The following is a 14,583-nucleotide window of genomic DNA, read 5'->3' on the forward strand; positions in this document are numbered from 1 at the left end:
AGCAGATCTTGACCACATTACAGACACTTCGCCAAATGATTTCAGTTATTTCAAAAGGTCCTTAAGGCCGGAACACTCCAAGACGACGAACTAGTGGCGACGAAAGCAGACTGCGGGATTGGCTCAAGTTGGCAGCGGGAGTGTCCAAAATGAGCCTGACACACCAAACCAACGCTCGACAGCCGACGACCAAGTAGCACGTCCGTTCTGCGCCTGCGTGAGATGAAATGCCTTTCCGAACCAGCAGGTGGCAGTAGCTGAACAGCCAGAATGATCAGATGGCCCGACGGACAGACGAGCTCCAACGCCGATTCAACATTTCGAATCGGCCGAAAAAGGCTGACGAGGACCAACTTCAGCCGACGGTGCGAAACACACTGAGAAAACGTAGTCGGCCGACGAACAAAAACTTCCCGACGTCCGACCGTCGGCTTGGTGTGTCCCTGCCTTTACAGCCTACAACCGCAAAAGAAACAAAACCCACAATGACACGACCAAGCAAATAAATATAGTAAACTATAGGATGAAAACGACAAATTATTGTCATGGTTTTTGCCACAAAATACGTTTTATTGTGTAAAGCACATACTCTCTCGAGCTCTCCCTCTTTCAAACATACACACGTACTGTACAGTACGGACACAAACTTGCACAGAAATGTTTTGTCAGCGCTGCTCAACGAATTAATTAATAAAATAGTTTAGCAACTTAAAAGCTACATGCCATTTCTCACCAGCGAGGTAATAACTGTGTGGTTCTTGTGGTAGATAAACTTATCAGTTTCGCTATTAGTAGAGACACTGCTGCTGTTAGAGACGCACAGACTCAGGTAGGCTAATTCACATATGCTGCTTATTTTCTCTCGCTCTCAACTGCGTTATTGATTGTATCATTCAGCTATCAAGGCTCAAACCTCCGTTACTAGTTCTTAAACAACATTGTGGAATCAGCAATGGAGGTATGGGATGAGATGCGCAAGAAATTAGTCCCACACCCAAAAGTGTTTTAAGGACAAAAACCTGACAAATGTCTTGAAATACAACACTGGAAGTGTGTTTTGAGGTGTGGTAACCGTAGTATAAGCGAAATAATTGACTCTGGGCCGATGGAGTCAAGAAAAAAATGCACACCCGAGGTGTAACGGCCACAACGCATTACCACCTCGGGTGTGCATTATTTTCTAAGAATTCAACAGCCCAGAGTCAATTAAAGCAATAAGCACCAAGAAGCTGTGGTTTACAGTGAATTTATAACAGCTAAGGGCCGTTGTTAAGCACTACATAATGCAGTAAAAGCTTCAATTAACAAAATCAATAGAGAACAAACATACATTTACATTGCTATAAGTGGTTACTAAGACAGACGCAGCAAGATACACACTCAGTGGCGCAGCGATACTTATGTAATGCGGTCAGCTTAATGTTTTCAGGAATTTTACAACGGCTTCGAACGCGGCTCAACCAATCAGAATCACTATCGGTTTTATAATATTCCTAAATTAATACATAAGTCCTGACGTTTGATTAGAATATTTGATAATTATTCATCTTTGAACTTTCAATAAAGGCGAGTTAATATTATATTAAAAAAAAAAATTGATTCACTACATAAATTTAAAGGGTTAGTTTACCCAAAAATGAAAATTATATCATTAATTACTCACTCTCATGTCGTTCCACACCTGTAAGACCTTCGTTGATCTTCGGAACACAAATTAAGATATTTTTTATAAAATCCGATGGTTTAGTGAGGCCTCCATAGACAGCAATAACACTCCCTTTTCAATGCCCAGAAAGCTACTAAAAACGGATTTAAAACAGTTCATGTTACTACAGTGTTTCAACCTTAATTTTATAAAGCGACGAGAATACTTTTTGTGCACAAAAAAAAAAAAAAAAATAGCGACTTTATTCCACAATATCCAATAAACACTGCTTCATGAAGCTTCGATTCTTTACGAATCATAGGTTTTGAATCAGTGATTCGGAACGCGTATCAAACTGCCAAAGTCACGTGAACTATTGAAGTTTCAAAACACTTATGACGTAAGAAGCCTCGTTTACTAAAATCATGTGATTTTGGCGCTCTGAACCACTGATTCGAAACAAATGATTTGTAAAGATTCTAAGCATCATGAAGCAGTGTTTTGAAATCACCCATCACTAGATATTGTGGAATAAAGTCGCTATTTTGTCATTTTTGGTGCAAAAAAAAGTATTCTTGTCACTTTATAATATTAAGGTTGAAACACTGAAGTAACATGAACTGTTTTAAATGTGTTTTTAGTAGCTTTCTGGGTCTGTGGAGGCCTCACTGAACCATCGGATTTGATCAAAAATACCTTAATTTGTGTTCCGAAGATCAACAAAGATCTTACGGATGTGGGACGACATGAGGGTGAGTAATAAATGCCAATTTTCATTTTTGGGTGAACAAACCCTTTTAAAAAAAAAAAAAAAAAAAAAAAAAATTCGAACATACAATGAATCATATGCGAGTTCGAACTTTCTATGCGAACATTCGAACATTTGACGCATCACAGACCAGGTAAACCGTGAATCGAACATTCGGAGAGCTGAAACTTTCCGATCATTAGAAAGCACCGAGATGCCCACATATGCTGTCCAGGAAGGCAGCTCACTAGAATTGGAAACGCAGCCCATGTGTCCCTTCTGATGGAAGACTTACTTTCACTCTATCATTACTTCAGAACAGTAATACACTTGATTCTACTCATTATACATACTCTGTTCATTTTAGAAAACACATCAATACCATGGACCCAGTAGGACTCATGAAATCCGCCATAAGCAACCCATTCAGCAGCAGCGCAAACAAGCTAGCACTGCACCTACTTTCACATACAGATCATCTCAAGTCTTACTGATGGATGTCAGAAAGCTTCAACTCTTGTTTTCTCCCCGGTGGACACAGTGATAAAGCAGATGCAGAAAAGTAAATACCTGTCTAGCGCATGTTTTCGGACTCCGATTAGATAGCGGTTAGCTAGCTGGAGGGCAGTCTGGTCTCCATGACTCGTGTTGCTGCCTGTCTGTCGCTGAGACTGAGAATTAAAGGCGCTTTGATGATGATCAGATGAATCGAATGCGTTCTGGTCTCAATCCAGACACCTAGAGAGCGAGCACTGCCTCCTCCTGAGGTGGGGCTGGGATCAGTTCAGTCCGGCTAGCGAGTGTGTGTGTGTTCCTCCTGAAGCATGACAGGAGGTTTGTTCTGCTCTGCCCCTCACTGCTGCTGAATCCACTGTGTGAATGTTGCCGCAAGGGGGCGCCAGTGCAATACAATCTCTGATATTGAGAACTTCACGCGCTGACTGGGTTTTGAAGAAAACAAGGTAATAAATTCAAAGCACTCGGTGTGTAGTTATTTTTTGCGCGATGGAAAATACTTGTTTTCAACGTGCCTTACATAAAAGATGACTGCTGTAAATTAGGCGTGATAAACAACAGGTGTTCCTGTATTTCTTGTATTCCAAACGTATATATTTTCTTGGTAATGTTTGATTTTAAGCTCCTAAACTAGATGAAGATTCATGCTGTTGCTCCTGTCTGGATAGACTTTTTTTTTTTTTTCTCAAAAACATAAAATCCTACCGACCCCAAACTTTTAAACAGTGTATATATCAAGACATGTATATGTAATCATTTTTAAAAATATATTTGTAAAAAAAAATAAAGCAAAACTAAATTTAATACATGTACTATCATGATGTATGACTACAAAATACTCACAAATACGCTTTACAATTTAAAAAATGTACTCTTTAAACAGAGTTTTTGCATTGCAATGAGCAACTGATTCTTTATGAAAAAGATTTTGGGATAAAATATGAGATATTTTGAGTTTTTGTGAGATTCATCCATTTATACTTGAATTTGCATTTTGTCATTATCAGTAACCAGCTGAATAGTTTAGTAAATCCTGCCCACGTGTGCTTTAAATAAACACAGAAGAGAGAAAAAGCAATAATACACCAGGCAGCAGATGTTTAATGCTTGTATGTTTGTACAGCTAACATTTCATTGAAGCACTAAGTAGAAAACTGGTAGACAAAAATAAAGGCACCATGCACAAGATAAACACAGGAAACCCATTATGTACAACATAAAAAATATATAATTTTCATAATCTGTGGGACTATATGTACAAAGGTTTAAAAATATATATTTACAAACACTCAAAGCACATTCGTGAGAATTTGACATAAAAAACAGAAGTGCTTCTGACAGCAACACAAAGGTCATATGAACAAGTTCATTTGTGCTCCTCAGCGTCTGGCGGCGGGGCTGGCGAGAAGGCCCAGGATGGTGGAGAGACAGTGGAGTTTCTCTTTGACCAGCTCTGGTAGCTTTTCATTCTCTTTATACCTGAGAGGAAACAGACAGCATGACAATTCAGAACAGGAGCATTACCAGCATTCATTCTCAAACACAATGTGCAATCAAAAATAGAGCTATTTGAATGGTTTTAAGAAATATCCCTGGACTTTTTATGCAATTATGGAAGTTATGAATGTTGCAAATGCATTGTCCTTAAATAATTTTCTTTTGATTTTTCTATATGACAAGCTTTACCTGGTGATTTGTCCATCAGGGGAAGTAAAAGTGATGCAAGAGACGCCAACTTGGACCATCAGCTGGGATCCGTCATTAAACTGAACCCATACCTCACCACTTGTTAGCTAAAAAATAAAAATAAAAATATAAATAAACTGACTTCAATGATAATACTATAGTTTATATGAGAAAAGTTATACATATAAAGGTAATTATAAATTATGTTGATATATCATTTCTAAATATGTAGTTTATATAAAATTATTTATATGCATAATGGTGGATGGTAACACTTTAGTATGGGGAACAATTCTCACTTTTAACAAGATGATTATTAGCTTGCATATTGGCTGTTTATTAGTAGTTATAAAGCATATATTAAATGCCTTATTCTGCATGATCATATTCTACATCCCTAAATCATACCCCATACCTAACTTAAACGCTACAACAACTATTAATAAGCATTAAATTAAGAGTTTAAGGAAAAAATCTTAGTTAATAGTGAATGTGTGTTCCCCATTCCAAAGTGTTACCATGGAGAGATATATAATATTTATATAATGCAGGGTTATTATTGTTAAACTAAAACCATAAAAAAGTCATTACTTGAAATCAAATAAAATATGAAAAAAACAAACTATATTACTCCTTTTCATTTAGTTTAAATTGATGAACTAAAATTAGATAAACTAAAACCTAGACAAAGTAAAATGACAACTTTAATATTAAAATGAAAACAAAAGAAAAAATAAATCAATCTAATTCAAAATATTAACAAAAACTATAATAGTATATCAATGATAAATAACACTGGAATGACAAGGATAATAAATAAAAGCAAATAAATAATTATTATTATTAGTACATTATTAATAAATAAATACATACATACATATAGTATCTTGCGGACAGCATTAAAATGTACTTTTTGATAGCTAATAATGGTGTATGCATATGTATATATTTATACATTTATTTAACATCATAAAAAAGTCTTTCTCCAGTTTCACAGATTAAGGCTTAAGCATGATTGAGCTGTTTTTACTGAAAGCAACTTGCACTGACATATCTTAAAATATGTCAGTGCCAATGTTTTGTCACAAGATGCACACCAGTATTGTTTTTTCTAAGGCACATTTATAAAAGGTACTTAAATATCCTAATTGAACTAAGGTCTAATCCTCACTTAGTCTAAGCCCTTACTGTGAAACCAGGCCTTTAAGTCTTAAATTAATTTATCCCCAAACTATCCAGGCAAACACTTTACCTGAGAGGCCCAGCCAATGTTCGGCACAAAAATGGACTTGAGCACCTTTCCTGTGTTAATGGTGCGTTCATCTTTTCCTGACTGAGGTGAGCTGCCTTTTGCCACACTTGCTGTGGTGAAGTCCGATCCCGCGTAGGAAATCATCTAGGCGTGAACACGACAAATGAATTACTATTAATGAAAAATTGTATTTCAGAGAAGGACGTACTCAGAAATAAATAGATGTGCTTGGAGATAATATGCGTGCATGACTTACTGATGGTGTTATGTGGGGTGGCTGGGGCGGACTCAAACACACCTGTGCCACCTCTGCAGGTGCAGCTGGGCTGGAGCCAGAGGAACACTGAGGCTGAGGAGCTGGAAAAGCTGGATTGGTGGGTCTCCTGGTGGAGCATAAGACAACCAGTGTGAGACATGCCTCATGTATGACATTTAATCTCAACCAATAGCATGGGTTTAGTTTTAGTTAGCTGCTGACACAAGCCTCACCTGCCGATAGTGATGGGAAAGAATGGAGTGTTTTTAGCACTGCGCTGCTCCTCAGCAGTAATTGCCGCTTCCAAAGACAGACACATTCGATGCCCCTAAAAAAAAACAAAAAAAAAACACGCATTATAACTGTAGCAAGCAGCACGACCAGACACCTAAGAGTCCTAAAATAAATATGAAAGCTTTAAACGTGCACCTATCAAAATGCATAAAGTCAAGTGCAACATGTAACCACAGTTGCAGTAATGCATTACCTCCTCAGAGAGCTCCATGTAGAGTCTGCACTCAGGACTCAGTCCGCTCAGCCCTACATCACCCTTCACTGTATACGATTTCCCGCTCTTCTCCACCACACGCACCTGTTCGCTCGTCTTATGGGTTTTTGCACCTAATGGACGAATAAAAAAGAAGAAATCCTTAAGCTTAAATCAGATACACTCTGCACTGTACACAGTTCATTCTGCATGAGATATTACTGAATCATCTGTGCCGCTCACCATCGTAGAAGCACACCTCCAGGTCTGCATTAGGAGTGTTCTCCATCAACATGCACTTGGCAAACTTTGTGTACAATGTGACTTTGGGGGTCTTCGATTTCACCAACTGCACAAACTTCGTAGCATACTGATATTTCTTCCAGTATTTTTCTGCAGGGAAACAGAGTTAAATATTGAATATTACAAACACATCTTGCTTTCAAAAGCTTTTCCGTTAAGTCTTGTATAAGTCACTGTACCTGGTAAATCCTCATAGCTGCAGATGAGAATGTCTTCAGGTGGTGAGGGTGGGTGGTCCAGCACAGGGAAGCCTTTACCTTCATTAGGTTGGTACACTGTAACCTAAAGACAGTAAATATACAAAAGCATGAGAATTAGAGATTTCCGGGGTTCTCAGAAACGAAAGTCATCATAGTTGGGTAAATTTCTATTGTGGTGAACGAGAGATAACAGCAATTTTTTTGTATTTCTATTTGCTCCAATAGCAAAAAAAAAAAAAAAATGTGATAAGAGTTTCCACAACTTTCCAAAAGAGAACAAAAAATATAGAGAGATTGATTACAGTCGTCAGAAGACAGAAAACTTGTTTAAAACAAGATATGTCCATCTCTCATGTTAAACTCCTTTCTGAAAGTGTTTGATTCATCCTGTAACTTCCACACATTAATTATACTATATTAATGATTGATTTTCTAGTCCCTCACCATGGATCCGTCACAGGATATCCTAAGTACTTCTTTGACTCTCTCCTGAGCTCCTTGTCCTTTGAGCAGCTCCATACACACCTCTCCAGAATCCAGGATACTGACCTAAGGAAATACACGTTGTAACATTATGTTGTTCTAAATGAGCAATTCTAACTTATAAGTTCTCTCCAGTGCTCCAACTCAAAGTGAAATGGACACACACACACACATAATATATACATACACATAAATTTATACAGTACATATATAAGATATTATAAATATTAATGTCATGATTTTCTGTAAAGCTGCTTTTAAACAATGTGTATGTGAAAAGCGCTATACTGATAAATTTGACTTAAATTGTACCCATTATAGGAGATAAATAGCTTCACTCACCACAGCGTTTTTGGTCTTTTGTCTGATGGGCTTGAGTCTGGCAGCACAGAGCGAAGGGAAGCTCTTTGTAGGACATGCCTTCTCTTTCTTCTCTGTGTTTGCTTTGCCTTTGGAAAGGGGTGGACCCAGAAACTGCGGATCCGAGTAGCCCTGAGGTTCTGACACGTGTCCTGATCCAAACCCATCTTCCCTGCAGGGCCCTGGATTGTTGTGGGGGAAAAGGTTGGGTTGCTGCTGGGAATGAAGGCCGCTGGGTTTGTCGCTGCAGGAGGTTTGTGTTCCGACGGGCCCTCGTCCAGAGTGAAAACTCCCACTGCTGCTGTGACTGCTCAAATCTGCTGGCCTCTTGAACATTCCTAAATGCAAAAATGTTTTAAGGTTTAAAATGTCTCAATATGCAAAGCTTTTAAAATAAGTCATATTAAAGTAATAATTCACACACAAAAAAATTCTAGCATTTCATTCTAAAGTTTTATGATTTTTCTTCCTTCCATTGGACAAAAAAGGAGATGTTTTTTAGAATGTTCACGCTGCTCTTTTCCATACAATCATTAAAGCAATCCACGTCTCATGCATTATTTATGTTCAAGTCTTCTGAAGCTAAATGATAGCTTTGAGTGAATACAGCTTAAAATTGAAGTCATTACTCTGAAAATATCTGCCTCTGGTATAGCTGTCAAAATCTCATTCATACTTGAGCATATTTAAACATGACGCCTCATGAAGCATTGATCCAGGTTTGACATCAATGATGTTAAACGGAACTTTCTCTCATGTCTCAGTCGCCATGAGATTCGTTCGAATGCTTTAAATTTAACATTAGCATTAATAGGACTTGAAAGCTAAGCTGTAGAGGAAGTCAAGCACAACAAATACTGTTCCGTTTCTCATAAAAATCAATTATATGGCTTTTGAAAACTTGGAATATAGTGCACAAGTTGCATGGACTACTTTCATGGGGGTTTTTATTCTTTCTAAAAATGTTGGCAGTGTGAATCACCATTCATTCTCATTGTGCTAAATGAGAAGCTTCGACATTCTACAGAATAGTTCCTTTTATATTCTACAGAAAAATAAACAAATACTGTTTGTACGGAGCCCAGTACATGACATGCAAGATATCATGGCCATGAATTAAGAATTTGTTCACTTGTTTTAGGTAAAACATTTTATACTAATTTGTTCCCTTGTTTAAATTTAGTTAAGTTATGGCCACAAATCGGGGGAACAAATTCTTAATTCGTGGCCACAATATCTTTTTTTTTCTTGGGATGTGCGGGGGTAAACGATGACAGAAATGTAAATTTTGCTGAAATATTTCTTCTATAAATATAACTAAAAAATTCAGCAGGGCATTATACCATCATTGCTGAACCAGGCCTGTGTTTGAGAATCAGGGATCTGTGGTCTCATCGAATGGGTGGATGTAGCGAAAGATGATCCTGGACTGAGGAAAGAGGGGAACAAAAAAAGAAGCAAAAATTTAATAATTATAAAATAGTGAAATGATGCTGAAATCCAAACATGCTAACTGCACTCAATACATTATTAAATTTTGCAGTCATTTTTGATAGAATCACACGGCTCTTACTTTGCAGGCTGTTTTACAGGTGGAGAGGGAAGACGCCCATGCTCAGAGTAGCCATGGTGAACGTTTCTGTAACCGGATGTTGGTTGGAATGACCGTCCGGACCCTGAAAGCATCTCTTCCGAGTGGCATCTCTCCAGCTCCGCCTCCTGTGGAGTGTGGCTAAACCCAGCACCGGATCGATCTGATGAATGAGCCCGTCTCAAGTAGCGAGAATGAGGCCTTCCGCTGTCAGCACCCAAGGGAACTCTCCCAATACCCATCCTTGATAAATCATCTTGAAAATTTGTCTGCCAGTCTTGCCCACTCTTAAAACTGGAGCTGGTGGAATGATGGGAGTGGCTGGGGATCGGAGCCATACGATTGGGTAAGGGCTGTCCAATCATCTTCCTGGTTTTCCTCTGTAGCCGGCTACTGCTGCTGCTGCTATTGGTGGCATTGGAGGCTGTGGATATGGTGGCTATCCCGCTGTCTATGGACCCTCCATCACTGCTCCCAGAGTCTTTGCTGGCAGTGGGCCCGGTTTGAGTCATAAAAGGGTGGTCCAGCACCGCAGAGAGACTGGGCCTGAGTGCGGGGTTCTTTTGCAACAGCTGCTGAATCAGGTCCTGCGCTTCTGCTGATATATGAGTGGGCATCTGATAATCTCCCAGAACAACTTTATTGAGTGTGTGTTTCACAGTGTCTGTGTCAAAGGGAGGTCTGCCCGTGAGAAAGGCATAGAACATGCAGCCCAGTGACCAAACGTCCGACTCCAGGCCGTGAGCGCTGCGTGTAGCCACCTCAGGAGAAATGTAGTTTGGTGTGCCGCACATGGTGAAGTGCTTCTCGCTGGGAAGTTTGAGTTGCGTTGCCAAACCAAAGTCTGCGATTTTAATGTTCATGCTGGTGGTGAGCAGGAGATTAGATAAGGTCAGGTCCCTGTGCATGATCCCATGAGTGTGGAGGTACAGCATTCCCTTTACGATCTGATGCATGAAGTGCCTCGCTGTTGATAACACAAACAAAAATCAAAATAAAGACTGAAAACACAGTGTTCAGAGACAAGAGGCATTTTTTATGAACAGAAACTGAGAGTTTTGATCAATTAAATGTATTAATCATAAAAAATCATCTAAATGTTTCAGAAACTTTTTTTTATTTTTAGGTTTTTAGTTGTTGATTAAATAGTTATTGGTTTTTGTTAGTTTTTTTTTTTAGCATTTTAGTTTTTTTTTTTTTTTTTAGCATTTTAGTTTATATTAGAATTAGATTATTTTATTATACTATTAATATATATATATATATATATATATTTATTTATTTATTTTTTTTCAATTTTAATACTTTCAATACTTTTTGCTTTAATTAAAAAAATCCTTTAGGATTGTTACTTGAATATTAATCTAACTATATGAATCAATATTTAAAGATGTGTTATGTTACGAAAGGTAATATTGTTTTGTTTAGCACACATTAAACCTGATGAAGTGCTGGAAATGCAATGCAAAAACAGAATTCTGCAGGAAACACCGATATAGACAATGCATACTATATATATACATATATACATCTGTAAATTAAAAGTAGCAGCAGCCACTGATTTTAAAATGGAATTACATACAGAAAAGATTTTTTAACATTTGTAATGCATGAATGTGATGAACTCACCCTCCTCCTCTGTAAAAGGTTTTTTCCTCTCCTTCAGGTAGCGGCTCATCTCCCCATTGTGACACATCTCCAGCACCAGGTACACATAATTACTGTCCTCAAAGTAATTATACAGCTTAAGAAAGGGAAATAAAAGGAATGGTCAATATTTAGTTTATGAATAAGTCATTCAGGATGGCAGTTTCCTTCAAGTAATATTGCAAGTGCATAATAATGTCACATTATACAAAAGCTGCATCATTCATGCATATAGTTCTTTCTTCAGTCCATATACATCTCATTGCTGCTAACAAACATAAAAGCAAAAATCTGTATTATACTTATTACTCTATATTATTCCATTATCAATCAGTGTTTTTGGTGTTCTCATATCTATTAATGCAGTCAGGTCTTCCACACTTTTTGTCCAAATAATTTTTATGACTTATCTATGACCTTTGCAATAATTCAACTACAATCAAGACATTTCTTATGTATTATTATTTCTTTTTATGCAACCCCATTTTTCATTGAAGAACCAGGGTTCGCAAATGTCTTGAAAACTCTACATGAGGTAGCTTATTTTAAACGTTTTTCTAGAAAATTAAAATTTTATAAGTAATTTTCTAGACCTGGAAAAATAATGTAAATTCATAAAAAACTTATAGCTACATGGGCATTTTTATAATGAATATACATTTTTCGAGTCATGCCAAGCTCTAAAGTATTTTATCATCTAGAAATAATGAAAAATATTTTTAAAATCATTATCCTTACTCAGTAAATCACGAACCAAATTTATAGTTAAAACGAGTGGGAACCTTGAAGAGCATTCAGCTCTGCAATCCCGAAATTTAATTCACACAAACAAGGAGTATTGCGCCTTCAAATACTGTTGTGGACAATGAGGAATCATCGCTGTAGCCGATGAAACATCATAATCAAAACAAAATTTTTATTTCCACTATAAATATTTCCATAATTTTTCTGTGGCATCTTAGGATTTTAATGATCTGTATAAAACTATGCAAATCTTTTTCTCCATTTAAAAGTAAAATATTCATTCTAATCTAACATGAGCATCAGTTGAAGTCCGGTTAGGTCTGTGATGAGTGTTCAGGGCTCACCTCAAGAACTGAAGGATGCTTTAACCGACACTGAATCTCCACCTCATTAATGACTCTCTGCACCATGCCAGCTTTGTGCATGGCTTTCTTGTCAATCTGCAAGTACACATGGGGATCAGTGGACGGTTTTGAACAGATGCTGCACAACCGCAACCCTGGCACTATGGTTAATTAAACAGAAAATCTTGTTCTTACCATTTTGATTGCCACTTCCAAGCCTGTGTTTACAGATTTTGCTCTGTAGACACATGCAAATGAGCCTTTCCCCAACAAGGTGAGAACCTTGAAGTCCTGAAGCATAAAAAGCAATTGTTTGAATTAGATGGGAGAATAACACACAGACCAAATGAGATAATTTTAAGAGCCTTTCCCATGAGATTGATCTTGTCCCCTTGAGAGTTTCTGTGCCCCTAAACCTCTAAATGACATCCCTATGGAAGCTTGTTTCCACCACAGAATAAAAAAAACAAAAAAGGTAAATGCAACTTTTTATCTAACAATTCTTACTTTTTTTCCCTTACAATTGCAGAAATCTCTCATTATTTGGACTTTTTTTCCCCCTCACACAATTGCAAGGTATAAACTTTTAACGAGTTTCTCATTATTCTGACTTTTCTCTCAGAAAATTCTGAGTTTGCATCTCGCAATTCTGACTTTTTGTTTTTTTTTCCACCACAGAATAGCAAAATAAAAAAGGTATTTCTTACCTCACAATTCAGACTTTTCCCCTTACAATTCAGACTTAATTGCGAGTTAAAATTAACAATTCTGACTTTTTCTCAGAATTGTGAGGGTGAAAAAGTCAATTACCTTTTTATTTTATTATTATTATTCCATAAAAATCTCCTACCTCGATTCTAAGATCCACAGATGATGCCAAAATTCTGTCCTCATGTGGATCTTTTCCTTTAGAAGTCAAATTTATCAGGAATGATTGAATCACTTCCAACATGTTTCATAAAGTGTTTCGATCACGGATCAAGCCGACAACACAAAAGCAGCCCGTTGCGAGCACTGTGCAATCTTTGTTGACGAGTCACTAGTTACCTGCATCTGACAGTGACATCTGTTCATCACTCTCCCGCTCTCCTCCCGCGACTCTACCTGACACTGACGCTACCGCACGTCGCCTAGCAACAGTTTCCATGCTCCCAATCCCCAAAACACCTTTGGCTGCACTGAAAATTTACCGCAGATGGATGAACAGAAGGCGCGATCCAGACGGAAGTGTAACCGTGTGCGGATAAATCAGAATGTTTTACTGCAAATGTTATGAATTGAAGTTTTGTTACTGTTTAACATTGCGTTTTAAATGTTTGACCAGCTAGAAAGAACGAAAGCAACAACACACCAAAGTAAAGATCAACAAAGGGATAATTTTAGCTGGTTGTGGGAGCTTAAAATATACACAAAACCTCCGAATTTAATACAATAGTCAGTCGGGTTGGATGGCTCTCGAGCCGCAAGCGGCCGCGCTACTTACCTCAATTTTATCACCGATTGAGACACTCATTTTCACTTCATAATCTCTTCAGTCCGACGACTCGTGTGTGTATTTAAAATACCCTTATTTTTCCGTGATGTTTTGACTTGAGCATGACGTATAAAAATGCTTTTAATCGATATATTTGTATTCCCCTCCAAAATGTTTGCCTTTCCTCCATTTTGAAAAGTCCGCCCGTTAGAACTCGTAATGACGTCATCGACGTCGCTGCGCAAACTGACCAATCGGTGAACAGCTTATAGCACAACACAAAACTCGTCCAGAGCCTGTCAAAATAAAAGTTCTACATTACCACGTTAACGATATCAAGTTTTTAGTACCTATACATATTTATGGAATACATAAAATAATTCAATTTAATGGTTGTATGGTTTTGTTTATGATTGCAACACTGGCTTCTCTATAATTAATAACATTAAATACAACATTGGCTCTTTTTGTATAGTTCACTTAAACATAGTTTAGTCAGGGATTCTCAAAGTTTTTTGTCCCTTTGACCTAAAATATTAACTATAAGATTTTAAATTAAAACATTTCAATGTTTAATAACACATTCACAGTTCTCTAATATGAGGTAATGGTCAAATTACATGCAAGTAAACAAATATTTTTATGAAACAAACTTTTTTTAGGGCTGTCAAAAGATTAATCGCGATTAATCGCATCCAAAATAAAAGTTTGTGTTTACATAATATATGTGTGTGTGCTGTGTATATTTATTATGTATATACAAATACACACACATTCATGTATATATTTAAGAAATATTTGGATGTATATACTGTATATATATTTATATAATTTATATTATATATAA

General features: G+C 37.2%; 2 protein-coding genes across 4 annotated transcripts in view; both read right to left on the reverse strand.

Moving 5' to 3' along the window:
* Positions 1-3,285, reverse strand: part of itpk1b (inositol-tetrakisphosphate 1-kinase b) — a 60,176-nt gene extending 56,891 nt beyond the window's left edge. The window contains exon 1 of the mRNA XM_048191629.1: positions 2,964-3,285. The gene's annotated coding sequence lies outside the window, so the exon portion shown is untranslated. The remainder of the gene's footprint in view (positions 1-2,963) is intronic.
* A 707-nt stretch (positions 3,286-3,992) lies between these two features.
* plk4 (polo-like kinase 4 (Drosophila)) lies at positions 3,993-13,964 on the reverse strand. 3 transcript variants are annotated; one of them, XM_048191628.1, is made up of 16 exons: positions 13,746-13,964; positions 12,458-12,553; positions 12,263-12,358; positions 11,157-11,271; positions 9,510-10,494; positions 9,280-9,365; positions 7,919-8,274; positions 7,538-7,642; positions 7,073-7,175; positions 6,834-6,983; positions 6,591-6,724; positions 6,337-6,431; positions 6,104-6,230; positions 5,848-5,991; positions 4,596-4,702; positions 3,993-4,388 (listed from the first exon to the last, which is right to left on the reverse strand). In XM_048191628.1, exons 1-16 carry the CDS (start codon positions 13,773-13,775, stop codon positions 4,289-4,291), a joined length of 2,829 nt encoding a protein of 942 aa, XP_048047585.1. In that variant the 5' UTR covers positions 13,776-13,964; the 3' UTR covers positions 3,993-4,288. The 3 variants fall into 3 exon arrangements, with proteins under 3 accessions (XP_048047585.1, XP_048047584.1, XP_048047583.1); XM_048191627.1 differs by lacking the exon at positions 13,746-13,964 and adding an exon at positions 13,113-13,692 and having other exon boundaries at positions 6,146-6,230; XM_048191626.1 differs by lacking the exon at positions 13,746-13,964 and adding an exon at positions 13,113-13,689.
* Positions 13,965-14,583: the final 619 nt, after the last annotated feature.

This window comes from Megalobrama amblycephala, linkage group LG5, assembly GCF_018812025.1.
Source record: "Megalobrama amblycephala isolate DHTTF-2021 linkage group LG5, ASM1881202v1, whole genome shotgun sequence".
In the NCBI taxonomy this organism is placed as follows: Eukaryota; Metazoa; Chordata; class Actinopteri; order Cypriniformes; family Xenocyprididae; genus Megalobrama; species Megalobrama amblycephala.

Bases quoted from the DNA above. Each gene is read 5' to 3' on its own strand.
- plk4 (XM_048191626.1), bottom strand. From the start codon at position 13,214: ATGTTGGAAGTGATTCAATCATTCCTGATAAATTTGACTTCTAAAGGA. The intron at 7,643-7,918 runs GTGAGTGAAGCT...GTATTTCCTTAG, and splicing joins AAAAGACCAAAAACGCTGTG to GTCAGTATCCTGGATTCTGG. The intron at 5,992-6,103 runs GTAAGTCATGCA...GTTCACGCCTAG, and splicing joins CACCCCACATAACACCATCA to ATGATTTCCTACGCGGGATC.